The following is a 20663-nucleotide window of genomic DNA, read 5'->3' as shown; positions in this document are numbered from 1 at the left end:
ACTGCCACTTTGAATGGTAAAGTATTATTCTGTGTGGGAATTAAGTGTGTCGTTTTGAAATGTGTGTTTAGGATTGTGTTCTGATTGTGATAGAACTTGTGTGGCTTTTCCATGTTTTTATTATTCATCCATTGAGTCCCATTGAGCTAGACATCACTTTTAAAGCTCTGACTTTCCATGAAGTAGTTCTGTATCTACTGTATGTATTTGATGTGTCTGTATTCATGTCTGATGTTTGTGTTTCTCTGTTCCAGAAATGTGCCACTGGTTACTATAGAGATGGCAGTGGGCCCTACCTGGGTCGCTGTGTGCCCTGCTCCTGTAACGGCCTGGCCAACGAGTGTGACGAGAGGACTGGGAGGTGCCTGGTAAGAACACACACACACAGGTTCTGACTCAGCGCTAAAGAGTGAAGTGACCACAACCGCATATGAAGGTACACCACTTGTCTTGTGCAATACCTAAGTCATCCCATCTGACTCCGTCAAGGTAAACTACAGTCCAGTCAGCAGTCATGGTCTAGACATCTTACCTATGCCACTGGGCATTTCTGTTGGCACCCCATGGGCATCCCACCCTACCTGGGTGCCCACATACTGTTCTGTTCTGTACCATAGCAGGCTAACCACATTAAAGTATTGGATGATGTGGGTCTGCCTTAGTAGATGTGATCACAAATGTGATATGGTTCTACATTAGCCCCTAGGGGAGCCTTCATCTGTCTCCCTCTGTCACGGATGGCAGGGTGGAGTGGAGGGTGAAACTAGATCTCTAAAAGCCCATGCAGCACTCTCTATTCTCCTCTCTCTCTTTCTCCCTCTCGTCCTCTCTCTCTCTCTCTCTCTCTCTCTCTCTCTCTCGCTCTCTCTCTCTCGTCTCCTCTCATCTTACACAAGCCACTCAAGAGCAGGCGTGTGCCTGTCTCCTGGCCTAAGGAACCCAGAGTGCTACGGACAGACACACACACACACACACACACGGCTGAGCACTCACTCTTTCTCTGCAGTGAATGTCCATCAAAATCCCTCTTTGGGATGGATTAGAACAGAAATGTTAGGCATCCCCCTATCATCCTCCTCTCTCATAAAAACAATCACCCTCCTTTGTGGTAAAAAGAGGACTTATGAAATGTACAGTTAGATCTACCATGTGGTGGGGTACGACAGTGTGGTTATGTCCACAAAAGGACAAAGTGTGTTTAGACTCACTATGGTCTTTATTATGGTATTTTCATCAAATTAGTGAGGCTATAGATTCTCTTTGTTACTTGGTTATTTACTAAGAGTGCACAGAACTACCCTGTGCTCCTCACTGTCTAAACAGATATGAACTTGTAAAATATGATGGATTACAGCTATATTACTTAAAGACTCCTCTATTTAGATACTCTTATTGTCATACTCAAGTGCTCTAACCATGCTTTCTACTATTCCTGTGGACAGAACTGCCAATACAGCACGGCTGGAGACAGATGTGAGCGCTGCAAAGAGGGTTACTATGGAGACGCTGCCCAGAGGTCATGCCAGGTGTGCCCGTGCCCCTTCAGTGTGCCAGCTAACAGGTCAGTGTCTCCAAAGAACCAATCAGTGGCAAGGTCAACCATAGGAGATGATTCTTTGGTGGAATCAAACCTGTGCACTGTATCATGACTTACTGTTGTTGGCCCAGTATTCAAGTGTTTAAATGTACTCTTCATCATTCCACTATAGTTTTGCAGTTGGTTGCAGAGAGGCTGCTGGAGGGTTCCAGTGTGTTTGTAAACAAGGCTACACAGGAGACAGGTGTGAACGATGTGCCCCTGGTTACTACGGTGATCCATTGACAGCTGGAGGAAGCTGTAGGCCTTGTGATTGTAACGGCAATGGAAACAACTGTGACTCCAGGACTGGGGGTGAGTGCTGATGTTATTGAGACATGATGACACATTCAAAAAATCAGGACCCATTGAGTGTATTGGTAAAGCTTTATTCTCCGTTTATTATTAGTAATTTTGTTATGGCATTGTAGTTACTTGTTAAAGTGAATGTATAATTTTTCTATTTCTACAGTGTGCAAGAACACTTTGGAGCCAGGGGACACCAACACAGATGAGCAGTGCCAAGGTTAGTGTCTGGTGTAAAAGTCTGATGGTTCCAATGAGAGTACAGGACAGTACATGAGGGTACCTACCTCATCATGATCAACTGTTGATTACACTTGTCTGTGTGGTTCTCAGTGTGTGATAACTGCGCCCAGACCTTACTAAATGATCTGCAGAGTCTGGATGAGGAGCTGGGGAGAATTAAGACTCAGCTGGATAGCGCCAGTATCTCCGCCTCCTCTCAGGACAGACTCAGGAAGCTGGAAAATGCCATCACAGAGACCAAGGTACTAATGTATTAATGACCTATATGTCCTGTTACTGTAATGAAGTGTACCACCATGCCCTCTGGCTACACAGGCCACAGAGAGGGAGGGAGAGGACTTCAAAATGTACATACACACACAGCGTACACTTACTTCTCAATGCACGCACGCACACATGCACTTGTGTGTGCTAATACACATTTCAACACACACACACACACACTTGTTTTACTATCCTTGTGGGGACCAAACAATTGATTCCCATTAAAAATCCTATTTTCCCTTACCCTTAACCTAACCCTAACCCTAATTCTAACCCCTAACCCTAATCCTAACCATAATTGTAACCCTAAACCTAACCCCTAAGCATAACATTTTTTCTTGTGGGGGACCGGCGAGATGTCTCCACTTGTCCCAGTTTTCCTTGTTTTACTATCCTTAAGAGGACTTATTTAAAACCAGAAACACACACACACACACAAATCGAATCAAATTACATTTTATTGGTTGCGTACACAGTTTAGCAGGTGTTGTGGCGAAATGCTTATGTTCCTAGTTCCTATCAATCAATGCAGTAAAAGTCAACAAGCACACAATATTCAAAAATGCCTAAATGTAGTCCAGCAGTAGATGCATGTATGTAAATAGAATGTCACCATTATTACACATACATACACACAGAGTGGTATTACTGGAACATTTCAGAATCCTCCTGATCAGGGATCTCAGTCAGTTTGTCCCAGAGCTGTGGGTCAAAACATGTCACAGACCACACTGCATGGCAGTGGTTGTTGTCTGGTCAGGACTTGTTGTAGCTAATCTCCCACGTTTGTGATATCAGCAGCTCCTACACTCCATGTGAGCATACGCTAATGTGAGCATTTATGAAACCAACAAGAGTAAACAAGTCACTCTGTCAACCTTTCAAACAGCCTGAGGAGGTGGCAGGTAGCTTAGTGGTTAAGAGCGTTGTGCCAGTAACTGAAAGGTCGCTGGTTTTAATCCCCGAGCCGACTAGGTAAAAACTCTGTCGATGTGCCCTTGAGCAAGGCACTTAACCCTAATTGCTCATGTAAGTCGCTCTGGATAAGAGCGTCTGCTAAATTACTCAAATGTAAAATGAGTCAACAACCATATCCCACTGTACTGGAGCTCTCTCTCTTTCTCTCTCATTCAAAGGGCTTTATTGTCATGGGAAACATATGTTTACTTTGCCAAAGCAAGTGAAATAAACAATCAGAAATTAACAGTAAACATGACTCTCTCGCTCCGCTTCCCTCCCTCTCTCTCTCATCTCATAATAAAGCATTGAACAATAGACTGTGTGTTCTCTCCACAGTCTTTGGTGAACAAGTTCAGTTCCAGTGTGAACAGTCTGAAGCCCAAGGTTAGCCAACTAGAGCAGGACACTCTCAGTGTCAACGAGGATATCAACGCTCTCAAAGGCAAGGTACTGGACTGGAACTTCTTGGTGTCTTTTTATTAGGGTTCGTCATGAGTGGGTGAAATTGTGTGTATGTTTAGGTGTGTATATGCTGGCTGTGGAGAGCTGATGTGTGTGTTGTCCATTAAGGCAGATGACAGGGCTGTGGATGCCCAGACAGTGCTGGGTGATGTGGATAAGACTCATCTGAGAGCTAAAGACCTGGATACTGAAGCTAAGAACCTGCTCAAGAAGATACTGGGTAAGAAAAACTATTCCGGTTTACTCACCTTTTTCCTTTTTCTGTCTCTTTGTCCACCTCTGTCTATCTAGCTATCTCTCTATCCATATTATCCTCTTTCGTTTTGTTGTGACTTTTATTTCTCTTTCTCTGTTTTCTCTCTCTCTCTCGCCCTCGCTCTTTTTCTTTATTTCTCTCTGTCTCTGTCTCACTCTCTCTCTGTTGCTTTCTCTCCCCCTCTCACCCTCCCTTTTATCTAAACCTGAATGTGTGTGTTGGGTGTAGCCCTGCTACAGCACCTGAAAGAGTCTGGTTCCAGTGGTGGTGGGGTGCCCAATGAGAACCTGGCTAAGATGTTATCTGAGGCGGAACGCATGGTGAAGGAGATGGAGAAGAGGAACTTCAACCCACAAAAAGATGCAGCTGAGAAAGAGAAGGACGAGGCCCAGAAACGTAAGACTTCTTCCTGGTCCATTCAATATCAAAAACCCTTCGAATCCCTAAAAGTCTGATGTTCTTGAACACTACCACATTAGGTTGAGCTAAGATACAGATAAGAAGCATAATGTCACAATAACGATGACTACTTTGTTTGATACCATCAGCAACCAAATCAAATAGTGAGATTATTATCTTCAGTCGAGAATGTCAGTTTCTATTTCTATTTGAATCTATTCCTCTCTCCCAGTGCTGGACTACATCAAGGCCAATGTGACCAAGCAGTATGATCAGAATGAGGCAGCAGCCAAGAGGGTGAAGGGCCTGCTGAAGGACTATGAAGCTAAACTGAAGGACCTGGAGGAGGCTCTGAAACTGGCTGGGGACATGGTGAAGAAAGCCAACACTCAGAATGGACTCAACACAGAGGCACTGGAAGACATACTGGTAATAATAAAACTCACAGTACCAGACTTCTAACATGATGGTACTATGCAGTCATGTATAGGCAGTTAGTGTGTGCAGTAACCATGTTGTTTAGCCTCTGTTGGTATGGTTAATTCACAGTTGGTATCAGTATTGTTTGCGCAATTACATTTCCATTGGCTTAATGTTCTCTTAACCAATTGAATTATGTTTGTTCTTCAGAAACGTATGGAAGATCTGAAGAAAGAGCGTAAGAAGGTCCAGGACCAGATAGCCATGGCAGAAGATCAGTTGAAGGATACAAATTACCTCCTTAGAAGGCTGGATGACAGCAAGACTGTAAGCACACAGACCAGCCATGACAATACATCAGTATTCCCCTTTTATTTGGCCCCCCACATTTTTTAAATTGTAGACATAAAAGACTGTAAAAACACTGTGACCCTGTTATCTTCCTCCTCTCTCCAGGAGTATGAACACCTAGCTGCCCAATTGGACGGGGCCAGGACTGACCTCACCAAGAAGGTCAACGATATCTCCCAGGCAGCGGCCAAAGAGGACATCGTGGAGCGAGCAGAGAAACATGCTGAGAACCTGGCCAAGCTGGCCAAGGAACTACAGGAGTGAGTTATAGGGATATGAGGACATTATCTTTATGGCCAGGGTTATGAGGACAGTGCAGTTTCTGCTGCTTGTATAGCTCAAGTTCAAATCTTTTTGTGTTTTAGGTAATGGAAGTTACCAGATATTGTTAAAAATATCAATTTTACAGGATAGAACAAAAAGTGTCAGATAATAGCTCAGCACTTAATTAATGAGAACAATAGAGGCTCAATTAAAAAGGTTTTCCAAGTATAAACGACCTAGTATAGAAGCCAGGCGTTGTGGTTCTGTAACAGGGATGTTTATGTTGGGTGGTTTCCATCCTCAGTGGGTCGTGCCAGATAGATCTGCCATCCGATAGATCCCCCAGAGGCTGCATGTTTGTTGTTCCGCTTTGTTGAAAATCTAGATGCGTGTGTTGACCTGTGTACTCTCTCGCTCTACCTCCTTTCTGTTCTCTCTTCTCCCTTCCTTCTCTCTCTACCCCCTCCCCCCCTCTCCTCCTCTCCTCCCTTTCTATCTTCCTATGTCACAGTGCTGTGAGGGACTCGAGTGGCCGCTCTGATGTGCGTGATGCCATGGACGCCATTAAGGCCTACAAGAACATCACAGATGCGGTGAACGCTGCAGAGAAGGCAGCCAAGGAGGCCAAGGATGCAGCTGACAAGGCCCTAAAGGTCAGTCCACAGTCCAGCCACTAGACCCTTATCACAGAGATAATGACTCCTCAGAACCTCAACTTTTAGCTGACATGGCTTTGGTTTACCTTCTGTTTTTGCAATATTCTTAAACTTTTGTTATTCTTTTTCAATCTAGGATGTGAAGAAAGAGGACCTGACAAAGAGAGCTAAGAATCTGAAAGACAGCGGGAACGACCTACTGAGGAATGCAGAGGATGCAGAAAAAGATCTCAAAGGTATGTTGCTATAAGTTGTAATGGAGTTTTTAGAGATGGCAAGGAGCCAACCAAATACAAGTGGCTTAAATTAGTTTTAACTAAGCTCTGGTTTGACTCCACAGAGGTCTCTGATGACCTCACAGCCCAGAAGAAACGCCTGAAGGACGCAGAGAAGAAGAAGAAAGCATTGGAGAAGGACCTGATGGATGCTCAGGCAGAGCTGAACAACATCATGAGAGGTAAACCGGCTCAGATAGTTAGAGGACCAGAGGAAGTCTAATAGATCAGCCCTAATCCCTCCTTCCCCTTCTCCTCCTTCCCTCCTTCCCCCTCTCCTCCTTTCCCCATTCCCTCTCTTCTCTCCTCCTGTCAGATGATATAGGGGAGATGTTGGACGAGGCGAAGAGGGAGGCAGCGTCAGCCAATGACACGGCTAGCACCACCATGGACAGACTGAATGCCATCAGAGAGGAAGTGGATAAGATCAACGTCATGCCCTCCGACTCCAACCTCAGCAGCGTCATGGATGATGTGGACAAGTCAGGTGAGGGATCACTCCACTAACCTACGTCTGCATAGGATGGAGGGAATGTACACCCATGGACAGGGCTTCCTTGTAAAAATAGATTTATATACTGCATCAATGGCACTCAACCGGAAAATAAAGGTTGAATTAATACTACTTGTCTTATTTGATGATATTACCATGCATGTATAGTACTGTATGGACAGCCATGTTTGTCCACTCTTTGCCTGTTTTGTGTGTTTTGTATAGGTGTGAAATGGTTAAAAGGTCTAACTACTCTCTCTCTCTCTCTGTATCTCCCTCGCCCCTTTCCCTCTCTCCCCATCCACAGTGAGGAATCTGTTGAACACAATCCCGTCTCTGCAGGATAAGATCTTGGAGGTGGAAGAGCTCAGCTCTCAGCTGTCCCCCGTCACCAACATCTCAGAGAACATCAAGAGGATCAAGGAGCTCATCGAGCAGTCTAGAGACGCAGCCAACAGGGTAAGAACGCAACACACCCACACACACACACCCTGGGTCCACACCCCACCAGATATGCCCACTGTGTACTACCTATCCCCTTTCCACTGGCCATACAGTTGAAAGGATTGCAGGTCTAGGTCTTGACAGAGCCATTTGGTGAATATGTACCATCATTTGTTGGACAGTTGTTATTCCCATTAAGGAAAACAAGGATTTCTCTTTACACTGCTGGTCCCTTTAACCATGTGCAACCTCTCTCCTCATCTCCTCCCCCTGTCTCTCCAGGTTGTGGTCCCTATGAAGTTCAGTGGTGAGGGCCACGTGGAGCTGCGTCCCCCCAGGGACATGGAGGACCTGAAGGCATACACTGCCCTGTCCCTGTCCTTGCAGAGACCAGTGAACCCCGACATCGGCAGAGGGGATGGAACACGCAGACGCAGACAGGACACCACCACCACAGACAAAGGAGACATGTTCGTACTCTACCTCGGCAACCAAGACGTGAGTGGACTGGACAGGATTTGGGTTGTAAAGGGAGGGTATATTATCTAAAACGTTCTAAGTTTACCAGTAACTACCATAATTTTGGTATCTTTCAAGGATTTTATGGAATCTATCACAAGACATCTAGTGGCCCTTTTGGGTACTTCAGATTATCACAGGCGTCTGTAATATTCTCTGGCCCTCTGTGTGGGATTATCACATGAAAATAATAAAATAAAATAATTTTAAAATAAAAAATTGAATTACAATGCTGTAAAATATTATCCTAAATATAAGCCATCAACTTAGTGAATACCTTTTTACTTTGATTTATTTTACTATGTCAATATGTATTTGTAGTCAATGTTTGGTCCTCAAACTGGTGGCAGTTGTGAAAAAAGTCAATAGTTGGAAGAGTTGCAGTGTTAATTGAAAATAATGACGTTGTTGATTAGATGCTTTTTTCATTCATTAGGCTATTTTCTCTTGAACCATATGGTCTATCTACTAGAAACTCATGGACAATGGGGACACAGATACATTTTTTCTAAGTTATTCAAGTATATATTACCAAAGTTACGATAGATTGCCATAGATTTTCTGTTAATTACCAAAATGACTGAAGGTTCCGGTAACTTTGGTAAATTACCGGTAGCTTTGCAACCCTAGACAGGACACAACCTGGCCTTTGTAGTCCCTTTGTTCTCCTAATGAAACACTGGATGGTATAGATTTGACTATTTGATTTTTGGTCATAAAACTCTCTCTGGCACTTCAGTCGCCATCCTCCTAATACATTTTAGTCATTTAGCAGACACTCTTATCCAGAGCGACTTACAGGAGTGAGTGCATACATTTTCATACTTTTTCGTACTGCTCCCGCGTGGGAACCCTGGCTTTGCAAGTGCCATGCTCTACCAACTGAGCCACACGGGATCCTGTCATATATGATCCATTTGTATATTTCTCTATTGAAATAATGGCACCGTATAGATTTGACAGTTTGCTTGTGGCTGGAAATGCTCCCACTGACTGTCCTCACCTCTCTCTTCCACAGTCATCTAAAGACTACATTGGCATGGCCCTGAGGAAGAATGTGCTGTTCTGTGTGTACAAGCTGAGCGGAGAAGAGTATGAGATTAAGACAGACTACATCACTAGGTCTCTCTCTGAGCCTGCCTTCTTTGACAAGGTGGACCTGCACAGGTAAAACCATACCTTTGTCCAGCTCAAGTCTTAGGAATTGGAAACGTTATTTGAGTGAGTAACCCTAATCTAACTTTTTTACAATCTCTTAGAATTTACCAAGACGCACAGGTGATCCTCACCAAACTGTTCACATCCAACGAGCCGGACCTTCCTCAGGCCAGCAGTAAGCAGGGAGAGCTGACCAGGAACCTTCTAAACCTGGACCCTAGTGACGTGGTCTTCTATGTCGGGGGCTACCCCGCCCAATTCACTGTAAGCCCCCCAAAACATTGACTGGAAATGACCATTTTCAGTGCCTAGGTGACATTACTATTCCTGATTATTGAAACATTCTCAAAGTCTTATTATACCTGAATATGCTTTGTTTCTATAGCCTCCAGCCTCCCTCAACTACCCCAACTATAAAGGATGCATCGAGCTGTCCACCTTCAACGACAGATTCATCAGTCTGTACAACTTTAAGAAGGCTGTCAAGATCAACCTGGAGACTCCGTGCAAGAGGTTGGTTTAGAGCTACTCAAAGCCTAATAAGGTATTGACGGGAGATAACGCTCCTGGGCCAGAGGACAACAAAGACTTACGGTCCCATACTCAATATGCCTTAGAGTCCTTATACAGTCAATCTAACCTGTCAGTCACTTGACTGCTGAACGTCTTAAGTGGCTAGATTAATTCCAAACCTTACATGCCTGCTACACTGGACCTTTTCACAGTGTGACATGCTCCTATTCATTTCAATGAAACCTGGGCTTTAGCAGCACGGCTCCGTGAGAGGCTCGCACTGCTCAGCGTAAAATTAGGCTTCAGTTCTATTTTCGAGCCTGAGAGCACTTGATGAAGTGGCTTGCGCTTTGCTCGCGCACATCCAGTGTAGCATGTAAAAACTGACTGTTTTCCCGACACCCCAGTGTAGCATGTAAAAACCGACTGTTTTCCCGACACCCCAGTGTAGCATGTAAAAACCGACTGTTTTCCCGACACCCCAGTGTAGCATGTAAAAACCGACTGTTTTCCCGACACCCCAGTGTAGCATGTAAAAACCGACTGTTTTCCCGACACCCCAGTGTAGCATGTAAAAACCGACTGTTTTCCCGACACCCCAGTGTAGCATGTAAAAACCGACTGTTTTCCCGACACCCCAGTGTAGCATGTAAAAACCGACTGTTTTCCCGACACCCCAGTGTAGCATGTAAAAACCGACTGTTTTCCTGACACCCCAGTCTAGCATGTAAAAACCGACTGTTTTCCCGACACCCCAGTCTAGCATGTAAAAACCGACTGTTTTCCCGACACCCCAGTGTAGCATGTAAAAACCGACTGTTTTCCCGACACCCCAGTGTAGCATGTAAAAACCGACTGTTTTCCCGACACCCCAGTGTAGCGCCCCAGGTAGTTATGAGTCTTTACATCTTCTAACCTTAACCCTATTCTGATTGAATCCCCCTGTGCCCAGGTATGTCCAGCCAGTGGTTTATGACTACTTTGAGGGGACTGGCTATGCCAAGGTGTCCACCCAAGGTGTCATGGTGCCCACCCTCCTCCTGAGCCAGACCATCTCCACTCGCTCAGAGAATGGGCTTCTCCTCTACATTGGAAATGAGGTAGGCTACTTAGTCTTTTTACAGGGAAACATTTGGTGTGGTAAGGTTGATGATGTACCATGGTTGACACTTGAATAGCTGTTGAAATTCTGTACTGTTGTCAGTCTGTCCACTGACTGTGTTTGACATTGCTTGTTTTCTTCTTTTCATAGGACAACTACTACAGTGTGACGTTTGAGAGAGGCTACGTTGTCATCCATAGTAACCTGCTCCGAGAGCCGGCACGAAGCACTACCAAAGTCTTCCCAGTGGTAAGGCAGTTGGCGCTAGATGGGTGGAATAATTTGTCTGTTCTATCTTTTTGATATTTGGTTATTTGTAGATTTTGCATTATTTTGCTTAAATAGTAACCCCTGATTTTCCTTCTCTTTAGGTTGCAGATTCAGCAGAAGTGTTGATCATCATGGAGTCTAAAGGAAGCCAAGAGATGAAGATCCGTGTAGCAACCAATGAGGTGGTCAAGGCTAATGTTCAGTACACCCCTGGAGGCTTCACAGACTACTACATCGGTGGCCTACCACAAGCCCTGAGAGAAAAGTGAGTGCTTACTAGGAACATTATTATAATGTTTGGCCCATGTTTGGTATTGCCATTTTGATAATCAAACTCTGGCCATGTTACATGGCTGTTGAGTAAGTTTTAAATCGTTATTGGTAGTACACTGTTTCCCTAACCCTACACCATACCAGAGTCTAAATACAATTGTGTTTTGTGTGTTCTCGCTCACAGACACAACATCACCACCCAGCCACTGAAGGGCTGCATGAAGAACGTCAAGCTCAACAGCAAGTACCCCACCTTCCAGGAAAAAGTTGGCATCAGCCGGGGCTGTCCCAAGGACTTCCTGGTAAGTCTTCACTTTTCACTAAAGTTTTCAAACGTGGTCAACACAGTAAGTCAGCGTTTGGGGTCAATTTGAATTGAAGGTAGCCAATTCAGGAAGTGATTTGAATTTCAACTTAAATTTTTTTACAACTTTTGAAATAAGTAGCTTTTACTTTTAAGTTTATTGATAAGTCATTGAAAACGCCTTTTTTCAATTATTGAATTCTCATATAAAATCAATACCATGGCATTACATTTTTATTTATACCACTATGATATTCACTTACTGGAAACTATAAATGATATGTCAGGAAGCCATTTCTGTGTGCCACTACTGTGTATTTTGATGCCACCTAGACGCTGCAAATGACTCCAGTCCACTGTTAGTAACAGCATGATAATGTCTCTGTGTTCCAGGCATCTCGTAAAGCAGAGTTCAATGTGGGCAGTTCTCTGTCAGCTGCTCTTAAAGGCTTCAGCCTGGCCAATGATGTCACAGTCTCACTGGGATTCAAGAGCTCTGAGAAAGAGGGGCTTCTACTGCAGAACACCGAGTCGGTTAGTAGACTACACCACCTGTTTTTCTCTCTGTCTGTCTCTCTCTCTCTCTGACTCCCTCTCTCTCTCCCTCTTCCTTCCTTCAACAGTTGTTTTAACAGTTTAGCTTTAGGATACAGCAAATGTAAGTGGACTGACTGTTTGAAATAATCGTTATCCTCCCCCTGGTCTCCGACAGAGCATTGGTGCCATCGAACTTGCCTTGGTCGACGGCTACGTGGTTCTGACATTCAAAGACGAAGTTTGGAAATCTTGGAAATCAAGCAAGCAGTACCAGGATGGCAAATGGCATTACCTGACTGCCACCAGAAGAGTGTCTCCTCAAAGGTAGAACATCAAACAGATGTCTATGAAACCCACATGTTCTGAAAAAATTTAAAATGTTAACTTTATCCAGTTCCATGATGGATTGGTGATAATTGAGACTTACTATAGACATGATTGTTGTGACAGGACAGTACACACTCGCTATACTGATTGATAACCCCTGACAAGATACTGTAAGTACCATAGATGTGAATGCATGTCCTGTGTTGCCCTACAGTATCGCGCTGCGGATAGATGAGGATGATATGGGAGGGCAGATAACCTTAGGCTCCTTCAGGTCAAACCCAGACTCTGTGTTCCTGGGGAAAGACACCTTCAAAGGCTGCCTCTCCAACCTCTATTTGAGAAGGTAAACTCACATCACTGTATATTATTACAATGTCTAACATTAGTAACAACACAGCAGTAGTAATAGTTATTATATACATATGTAGATATCATAATGGCTGTTGTTGTAGTAGTTTTATTTATTCTACCTTTATTGAAGCAGGGAGTCCTATTGAGACCCTTTTGCAAATGAACCCTGCAGAATACAACAAATACACATCGAATATGAAATGCAACCAATAAATAATAACATAGCATAGCATAACTAGTAGAGGTTTATTTTTGTAGGAAAGGTTTCATGGTAGTTTTAATGTTAACATTAAACATTTCATAGTTCACATTTCATAGTGCACTGGTGTCCTGATATTGATATTAGATACTATCTTGGTTGTACCACCTCCTGAAAGTTGCTGTGTGTGTTGTGTTGTGTTGTGTTGTGTTGCAGGCCTGAATCTCTGTACATAGCAGAAGACCTGAGTCAGTTCAGCTCTACAGGAGATGTGCTGCTGGATATGTGCAATGCTGACAGACCTCCTCAACTGATGCTTGATCGCAACACCTCCAGGAAGGTGAGAAATAACATTGAACTCAGCTAGCCCAACTAACAATGATGAACTTACAATAATTACCTACCTAACTGATGACTATCCTTATTACCAAATAACTTGTGAGACCGACAGGAAAGCATGATGTTTTTTTGTATGTTTTGTGTTTGTCACACCAATCACAATTGTATTTATTTGTCCTTGTCCTAATGATGGAACGAGACTTCAATCCAAGTTTTCAATAACACTGTACTATGATTACCTACTGTAGGAATAAGCCAGTCGTTGGTGTCAGTTATCACTTCAGCATCTATCCCATACTTCCCATGAATGTTGTGTTGATGAGTTGTTCACTGTGTTTTGTGCTGCTTTGTTTCCAGAGATGAAGAGAAGGATGACCTGCTGACTAATGAGGACGAATTGATATTGACATGAGAGATATGAGCATCTCACACAATGTTTGCACAAGCCCATTGCTATTCTACTTGACTGATAAAAACATTACTGCATGGACAATCACATCATCATGACTACTATTATTAAATACAAACTATTAAAAACAATTATTTAATGAGCATTGTTTCACTTTTGATTTGTACACTGTTCTATCTTAAGCATGTTTCATGACAATAAACCACTTTTCTGACCAGTGATTCACAAGCGTCTATTAACCCACTCATTCACTATCATCATCAGTCCATCAATCCATCTGGTAACAACCAGCCTGATGTTAAGTCATTGCCCTGCCCTCACTCCCTCTCTGCTCTCCCTATTAACAATGACTAGGACCAATGAACTGATGAATGATCTATGGTCTGTACTGAGATACAACAACTATCATAATAGGATATACTTTCATAATATTATTATACTATGGAATGACTGAGGGTGTCTTATTGGAACGTTGCACAAGGAATGAACAATATTAGTTATGGCCTGTGAATACCTGGAATGTATACTGGAACATTACACTGGGAATTTCAGAGTATTGGGTAAAACAGTGCATCATTGTCATGCATAAGCAGTGTTAGAGTTTGTGTGTGCATCATTGTCATGCATTTCTTACTGTATGCCAGAGGAGGCTGGTGTGGGGAGGACGGCTCAATAATGGCTCGAATGGAGTGAATGGAATGGTATCAAACACATGGAAACCAGGTGTTTGAGATCATTCGATTAATTCTGTTCCAGCCATTACTATGAGCCTGTCCTTCCCATTTTAAAGTGCCACCAGCCACCACTGACTGCTGTATGCTCTCTCAAGCATTTTTACCTGAGCACCTTGGCCTCTGTCTGTCCAAATTATCTGATCTTCTAACATTTACATTTACATTTACGTCATTTAGCAGACGCTCTTATCCAGAGCGACTTACAAATTGGTGCATTCCTACAATAAATCAACCACTAAGCTCATTTATCTCTTTCTTTGTGAACGCCTGTCAAATCAATGTCACTCTAAACACCTCAGCTCTGTTGATTAAAACTAATTAATCGACTAACTCTTCCCAATTAAAACATGCAATGACTAACAGATTAGCACAACTGTATGCTAGAATTACAATTACCCCCATGAATAATATAGGCTCCATAAATTATTGGTGGAGTATTTCAAATGGTACCAAGCGTGAGTGTCCTATTTGGTTGTTTATAAGCAATTTCTTTATATGCATTTTTATTAATGCAAATACAGTACATGCAAGCAGATCTTATAATGATTCTGTGTATACTAAGAGCATATACAAGCACAAACATGTTCAGAGGCAATTATGATGAGGTATCTTGCCCAAAGAAAGTATGCCATATCAAAAGCCACACATACTGGCCCCTACCCTCATTCCTTCCCTCCCTACCACACCTAAACTGAAACAAAACAACAAAATGACAGATTGGGAAGTATCATGTCATCTTTGTGGAGGAAACATGACTTGTGATACATCTTACACATCTTACAAATGAGAAATGAGGGGCATTCAGCAGTTGAAACAATAACAATGGGTCACCCCGCCCCTAACAAACACTATGGATGCAAGGACTGACCATCCATAGTATTAACGTTATAGTTTTAACCATGTTTTGAGGCTATATAGTATTTGTTTACATTTACTTTGTTTACAAAGCATATATTTTGGGTTCTGATGGGGTACGACAGTTGAACTAAGCACATGAGGCATTTATTTGTTATATTCTTCAGTAATCAATGGGTACATATCATGAATTTATAAATCCAAAAATGGATAAAGTAAAGAAATCAATATTGTAGTGATACAGATCGTGATTCATGATTCAGTAAAGAGATACTGATCATGGGGAAAGTGTGATGGAATGTATGCCTATCAACAGATTACTACTCAAAGCAGCTTTGACCCCCAAATGGGAGCCATCTTGATCAGTTTCTAATTCCCAGAGGCCTACAGTAGATAATAAGGGTGACTGAGGAATGAGAATGGGCTCATACATGTTAATCGAGCACAGTGTCATATTCACCAAAGCTCTTTATCCTCCAAAATCTGTCTTTGCATTTCAGAACCACATTTCCATTGACTAAGGCAAATCCTGCCCCAGTGCTACGTTGGAGGTTAATCCCATACATATATTTAAACCATTTTCTCTAATATTGAGTTCCTGTTTCTCTGTGCCTGTGTGTGTTTTGTATAGGATGTTGGTATGGAGGTGTCAGATGACAGTCTCTCTGTGTGTGCACATCCTGCCCTGGTCAAACATGCTTACCACATTGGGGGCACTGTGAGTAGCCTGAGCTACAGCTTCACTCCCCAGGCACTCCAGCCCAGGTGAGTAGACGCACACGCACGCTCACACTCTCTCTCTCTCTCTCTCTCTCTCTCTCTCTGGCCTGACTCCCCTCTCTCTCTCTATCTCTCTCTCTCTCTCTGGCCTGACTCCTGTCTCTTTCCTCCACTAGACCTCATTTCTCCCTGGACGTGAGGACCAAGTCTGCCAAAGGCCTGCTGTTCTATGCAGCCACCAGAGGGGGGAGCTCTCACATGGCTCTCTACCTGTCCAAGGGCAGGATCAGACTGTCAGTAGACAAGAGGAGGGAGATCTTCAACAGGGAGAAGTACAACGATGGAAAGTGGCACTCGGTCAGTGGGTTACAATCTAAGACAATCTGCACTCAGTAATGTTGTTTCACATCATACATTCACAAACAGTTGTTTGCAGTAGTTCAGTAGTTTATCAATGTTTCATGAGAGAAAAGTTTTTTTGGAAACTTACCAAATCACTCTGTGGCACTACAATCAGTTAGTGACAGGGATGTGCATTGATTTGTCCTTTGTGGTGACCTCACCTCTGCAGGTAATATTCAGCCTAGAGAAGAAGAAGTTCAGGTTGGTAGTGGACGGTATCAGGGCTCAAGATGGACAGCTGACCAGTGATGAGGCCACCTCCAAGGAATTGATCTCTCCTCTTTACATGGGAAGTGCTCCTGATTCCTTGAACAAAGAACTGAAGGTAGCCAACACACATACACCAGTGGAGGCTGGTGGGAGGAGCTATAGGAGGACCAGCTCATTTTAATGGATGGAATGCTATCAAAGGAACAGAATCATACGTGGTTTCCATATACATTTTAGTCAATTAGCAGACGCTCTTATCCAGAGCGACTTACAGTTAGTGAGTGCCTACATTATGTTTTTCATACTGGCCCCCCTTGGGAATCGAACCCACAACCCTGGCATTGAAAACGCCATGCTCTATCAACTGAGCTACATCCCTGCCGGCCATTCCCTCCCCTACCCTGGACGATGCTGGGCCAATTATTCGCCGCCCCATGGGTCTCCCGGTCGCGGCCGGCTACGACAGAGCCTGGATTCAAACCAGGATCTCTAGTGGCACAGCTAGCACTGCGATGCAGTGCCTTAGACCACTGCGCCACTCGGGAGGTTATGTTAGATGCTGTTCCATTTATTCCATTCCAACCATTCCAATGAGCCTGTCCTTCTATAGCTCCTCCCACCAGCCTCCACTGATGGATACACACGCACACACAGACACAGACACAAACACAAACACACATACAGTTGGCTACTGGACAGTATACACTCACACCCCAAAATTGTATTGTATTTTCTCTTTACTTTCAGTGGAAGCTCCTCCCAAGGCTAAGTGTGATTGGCTGTGTGCGGAACTTCAAGATGAATGGCACTCCCATGCCAGAGCCAACCATGAATCATGGTGCTGGTCCCTGCTTTGACGGACAGGCACAGAGTGGGGCCTACTTCTCAGGGAGAGGGGCATATGTCATTATCAGTGAGTAGAAAACAAAATATTGAGATTGGTAATATGGTGCATGATAATCTCTATTAACCCAGAAGTAAAATCTTGAATAATTTGGTCAGCTGCGTGATTAACTTATGTGTTCATACATGTTAGAAATTGAGAGTTCCTGCAAAAAAGAAGTCTCCACCCTCGCAAAAGAAAAATCTCAGCCAAAGCCCCCCATCCAATCCGTGTGGGCACATACATGAAGCACTCGAGGTGAAGCAGTTTAACCACTGCCTTCGCCCAATTCTGATATGTCCAAATAACCAGTGACGAAAACCCCACAACTGGAACTAATGCAGCTCGTTATCTCACACATCCCATTCAGTCCCGTCAGATTCTTCGGTCTACACGCAGAATCTTCCCACGGGAGATTAGGTGCACGATGAAGATGATAATCACAAAAATGATGAGGCTGATGATGATGATCAGATGATGATGATGATGTCTTTTCCAGATGATTCCTTTGTGGTGGGCTCCAGCTTCGAGGTGGTGTTTGACATCCGTCCCAGGAGTCTGACTGGTGTTCTGCTCCATGCGGGGGACTCCAGCAGGCCTCGCCGTGGGCCCAACGCTGGACACCACCTCAGCCTCTACATGCACAGAGGAGAGGTGAGCCTGCCCTGGGCTGTGTGGACTGGGCCAGTCACAGCCTTGAAATTGTTTCCTTGACACATGATTCCTTGAACTAGTTTGACCTCTCAAGTGCTAGATTTGACCTTTCAAGCTGACCTTTCAGACCTCTCAAGGGTTACATTTGACTTTCAAATAATTTAAACATGATTCCAGTTCAGGCTGATTTTAGGCTGAGTTTCCTTGCAGACACATACTGGTGCCTGAGCAGCCATAAGTCTGTTGTGCAGTGTTGTGATGCACATGTGTTTCTCCAGGTGGTGGCACGGGTGAACAATGGAGCTGGTGAATTCAACGTGTCCGTCCGGCCCAAGCAGCCCTTGTGTGACGGAATGTTCCACAGAGTTGCTGGTACAACTTTTGTTATAACATTTTATAACTTGCCCATACCCAACTAGCTAGCTACAAATTCATGGTAATAAGTGTCTTTAATACGTAATAAGTGACGCCCATGGGGAATGTGTGTGTGTGTGTTTCTCACTTCAGTGATCAAGAGGAACAACGTTGTGGAGATGCATGTGGACACCGAGGGTGACCACAAAATAGGACCATCCTCCTCGTCCTCTACTCTAACCAAAGACCCTCTCTATGTGGGCGGCATTCCAGGTAGGTACTCTGGAGGAGAGGTCACTGAATTTACAACTACATTAAAACTTTCAGACCTGGAGTCCATTGTAATGGAGTACCTCTTGTATTTTACACAAATAATAACCTCTAGATCCTATAGGACGGTAAATGATAGATGAATCGAATACATAGTCACACTGAATTTAGATTCCATCACTATTTTGCCTCTTGAATACAGTACTGTATCTGTCTCTTCCTTGTGCAGAGATGTCCATGCACCTGACCCTCCCTGTCACAGGGTCCTTCGAGGGCTGCATCCAGAACATGAAGATCAACGAGGACCCGGTCTCCTTTAAGAAGCTCTCTGGGGTGTTCGGTCCAGTCAACCTCAGAGAGTGTCCTGCTGGCTGAGTAGTCCATGACCACATCCTGGGACTACGTCCACTGTCTACTGGCCGCCACGTGCAATCTATTACAAAGACAGAGAATATGTGTGTGAGAGAAAGCATGTGTGTGTGTGTGTGCGCACTCGCATTTGTGTTGGTAAATATAGGAGCGGCTCAGAGATTCATGTGTGTTGCTCTGTATGAGGAAACTAAAGATAAAGAGAGATGAGCTAGTCTGTAGTGTTATCGCTATTGTATATTTATTTTGTGATAAATGTGTTTATTATCACCGTCTTTGTTATTGAATATATTCTAATATTCTAATGTTGTACCATCTGGGTTAGACATGTCTGTTTCCCCCCATTAGGCTCTTCCTTTGTATTTCCTGTCCTCCTCCCCCATAGTATACAAAAGCTTTCCTTAGACTTTAGAGTGGATGTGGTGTGTGTTTGGTCAGCATTGCATCATGGCCAGCAAATATAAGCAACCCTGCACTTTAAAAAACAAATGCCATGTTGACCAGTTAACAAAGAAAATGTCAGTCACAACAATGGACTCTACAATGGTATTACGATTTAAATTACCATTCTGTATCTCTTGTGACATGTAATGTTGAACTCATCCATTTTTGTGTGTAGGGCCTACAATAATTACATTGGGATATTTTCTTTACGTGAATGTTGTCTGTTATCAGAATAATTTTTAATCATCAATATGAATCCGGAATTGTCAATTCTTTGGAAAAAGCAAGACATTTTCTCTCAGTAGATTAGTCTCGAAAATGATATTAAACAGAATTGGGACCACTGAGAAATGTACCCCCCCAAAAAAGAAATTGCTCTCAGTTTTCTCACATACAAGTGGATATACCTCAGACTAAGCTATGTATATAATTGTGTATAATGCTTGATTACTATTTTCCATAATGAAACATTCAGTGTAAATGTTTTATTCACTGTTGACAGTTACACCAGCTACCATTTACTTTACACTTGGCCACCCTTTATTGTACATGTATGCATTCCTGCCTTTTTACCACTGATATCATTCAACATTTGTGAGTGGGTTAATCATGTCTGTCCATCTGTCTGTCTTCATTGCCTATTTATGTGAGTTTTGAATGCTTGTAATTCTTTTGAACTTGGTGTTTACATTTTATGTGTAACCTTTTAATAAAATACAGCAGAAATCATGCCCTTAGCCAATATTAAAGTGTTTTGGATATTACTCTGTACATTTTGCCATTGCACATTAGTTGATATATAGAATATAGGGCATATTTCCCGCTCCCTGGTGTTCTATATCTATATAAAAAAAAAAACATCTGCTGGAGCCAGACCCTATTGGAAATGTTGGATAATTAGCGTTTCTCAAATTCGCACACTAAACGCTCATTGGCTAATCCCTGTCGGCAAGAAAAATATGGTCGCGCGGGGTTTCCATTTCCTCTATTTCCGCACGCACCCGAACACAGAGAGAAAGACGGACACACACAAGGCTGAAGAAAACGATGTAAATCAACAGTATTGTTGTACCGCAAACACTTTTGCTAGAATTA

At 43.3% G+C, this 20663-nt stretch overlaps 1 protein-coding gene across 1 annotated transcript in view; it reads left to right on the top strand.

Annotated features, from left to right (window-relative positions):
• Positions 1–20297, top strand: part of LOC311098986 (laminin subunit alpha-3-like) — a 132517-nt gene extending 112220 nt beyond the window's left edge. The window contains exons 43-78 of the mRNA XM_084139565.1: positions 255–368; positions 1443–1561; positions 1710–1891; positions 2049–2102; positions 2216–2367; positions 3686–3796; positions 3920–4031; positions 4296–4463; positions 4699–4895; positions 5097–5213; positions 5343–5497; positions 6013–6154; positions 6294–6393; positions 6498–6614; positions 6749–6919; positions 7233–7384; positions 7652–7867; positions 8907–9055; positions 9148–9310; positions 9432–9559; positions 10512–10659; positions 10812–10910; positions 11033–11196; positions 11389–11506; positions 11902–12042; positions 12221–12369; positions 12587–12718; positions 13142–13265; positions 15894–16027; positions 16159–16339; positions 16554–16709; positions 17342–17507; positions 17977–18131; positions 18410–18503; positions 18639–18758; positions 18985–20297. Coding sequence (XP_083995691.1) covers positions 255–368; positions 1443–1561; positions 1710–1891; positions 2049–2102; positions 2216–2367; positions 3686–3796; positions 3920–4031; positions 4296–4463; positions 4699–4895; positions 5097–5213; positions 5343–5497; positions 6013–6154; positions 6294–6393; positions 6498–6614; positions 6749–6919; positions 7233–7384; positions 7652–7867; positions 8907–9055; positions 9148–9310; positions 9432–9559; positions 10512–10659; positions 10812–10910; positions 11033–11196; positions 11389–11506; positions 11902–12042; positions 12221–12369; positions 12587–12718; positions 13142–13265; positions 15894–16027; positions 16159–16339; positions 16554–16709; positions 17342–17507; positions 17977–18131; positions 18410–18503; positions 18639–18758; positions 18985–19130 — 5046 coding nt within the window. The 3' untranslated portion in view covers positions 19131–20297. The remainder of the gene's footprint in view (positions 1–254; positions 369–1442; positions 1562–1709; positions 1892–2048; positions 2103–2215; positions 2368–3685; positions 3797–3919; positions 4032–4295; positions 4464–4698; positions 4896–5096; positions 5214–5342; positions 5498–6012; positions 6155–6293; positions 6394–6497; positions 6615–6748; positions 6920–7232; positions 7385–7651; positions 7868–8906; positions 9056–9147; positions 9311–9431; positions 9560–10511; positions 10660–10811; positions 10911–11032; positions 11197–11388; positions 11507–11901; positions 12043–12220; positions 12370–12586; positions 12719–13141; positions 13266–15893; positions 16028–16158; positions 16340–16553; positions 16710–17341; positions 17508–17976; positions 18132–18409; positions 18504–18638; positions 18759–18984) is intronic.
• The last annotated feature ends 366 nt before the right edge of the window (positions 20298–20663 follow it).

This window comes from Coregonus lavaretus (genome assembly GCF_964263955.1).
Source record: "Coregonus lavaretus genome assembly, chromosome: 23".
In the NCBI taxonomy this organism is placed as follows: domain Eukaryota; kingdom Metazoa; phylum Chordata; class Actinopteri; order Salmoniformes; family Salmonidae; genus Coregonus; species Coregonus lavaretus.
This window is presented reverse-complemented; position numbering and strand designations above follow the sequence as displayed.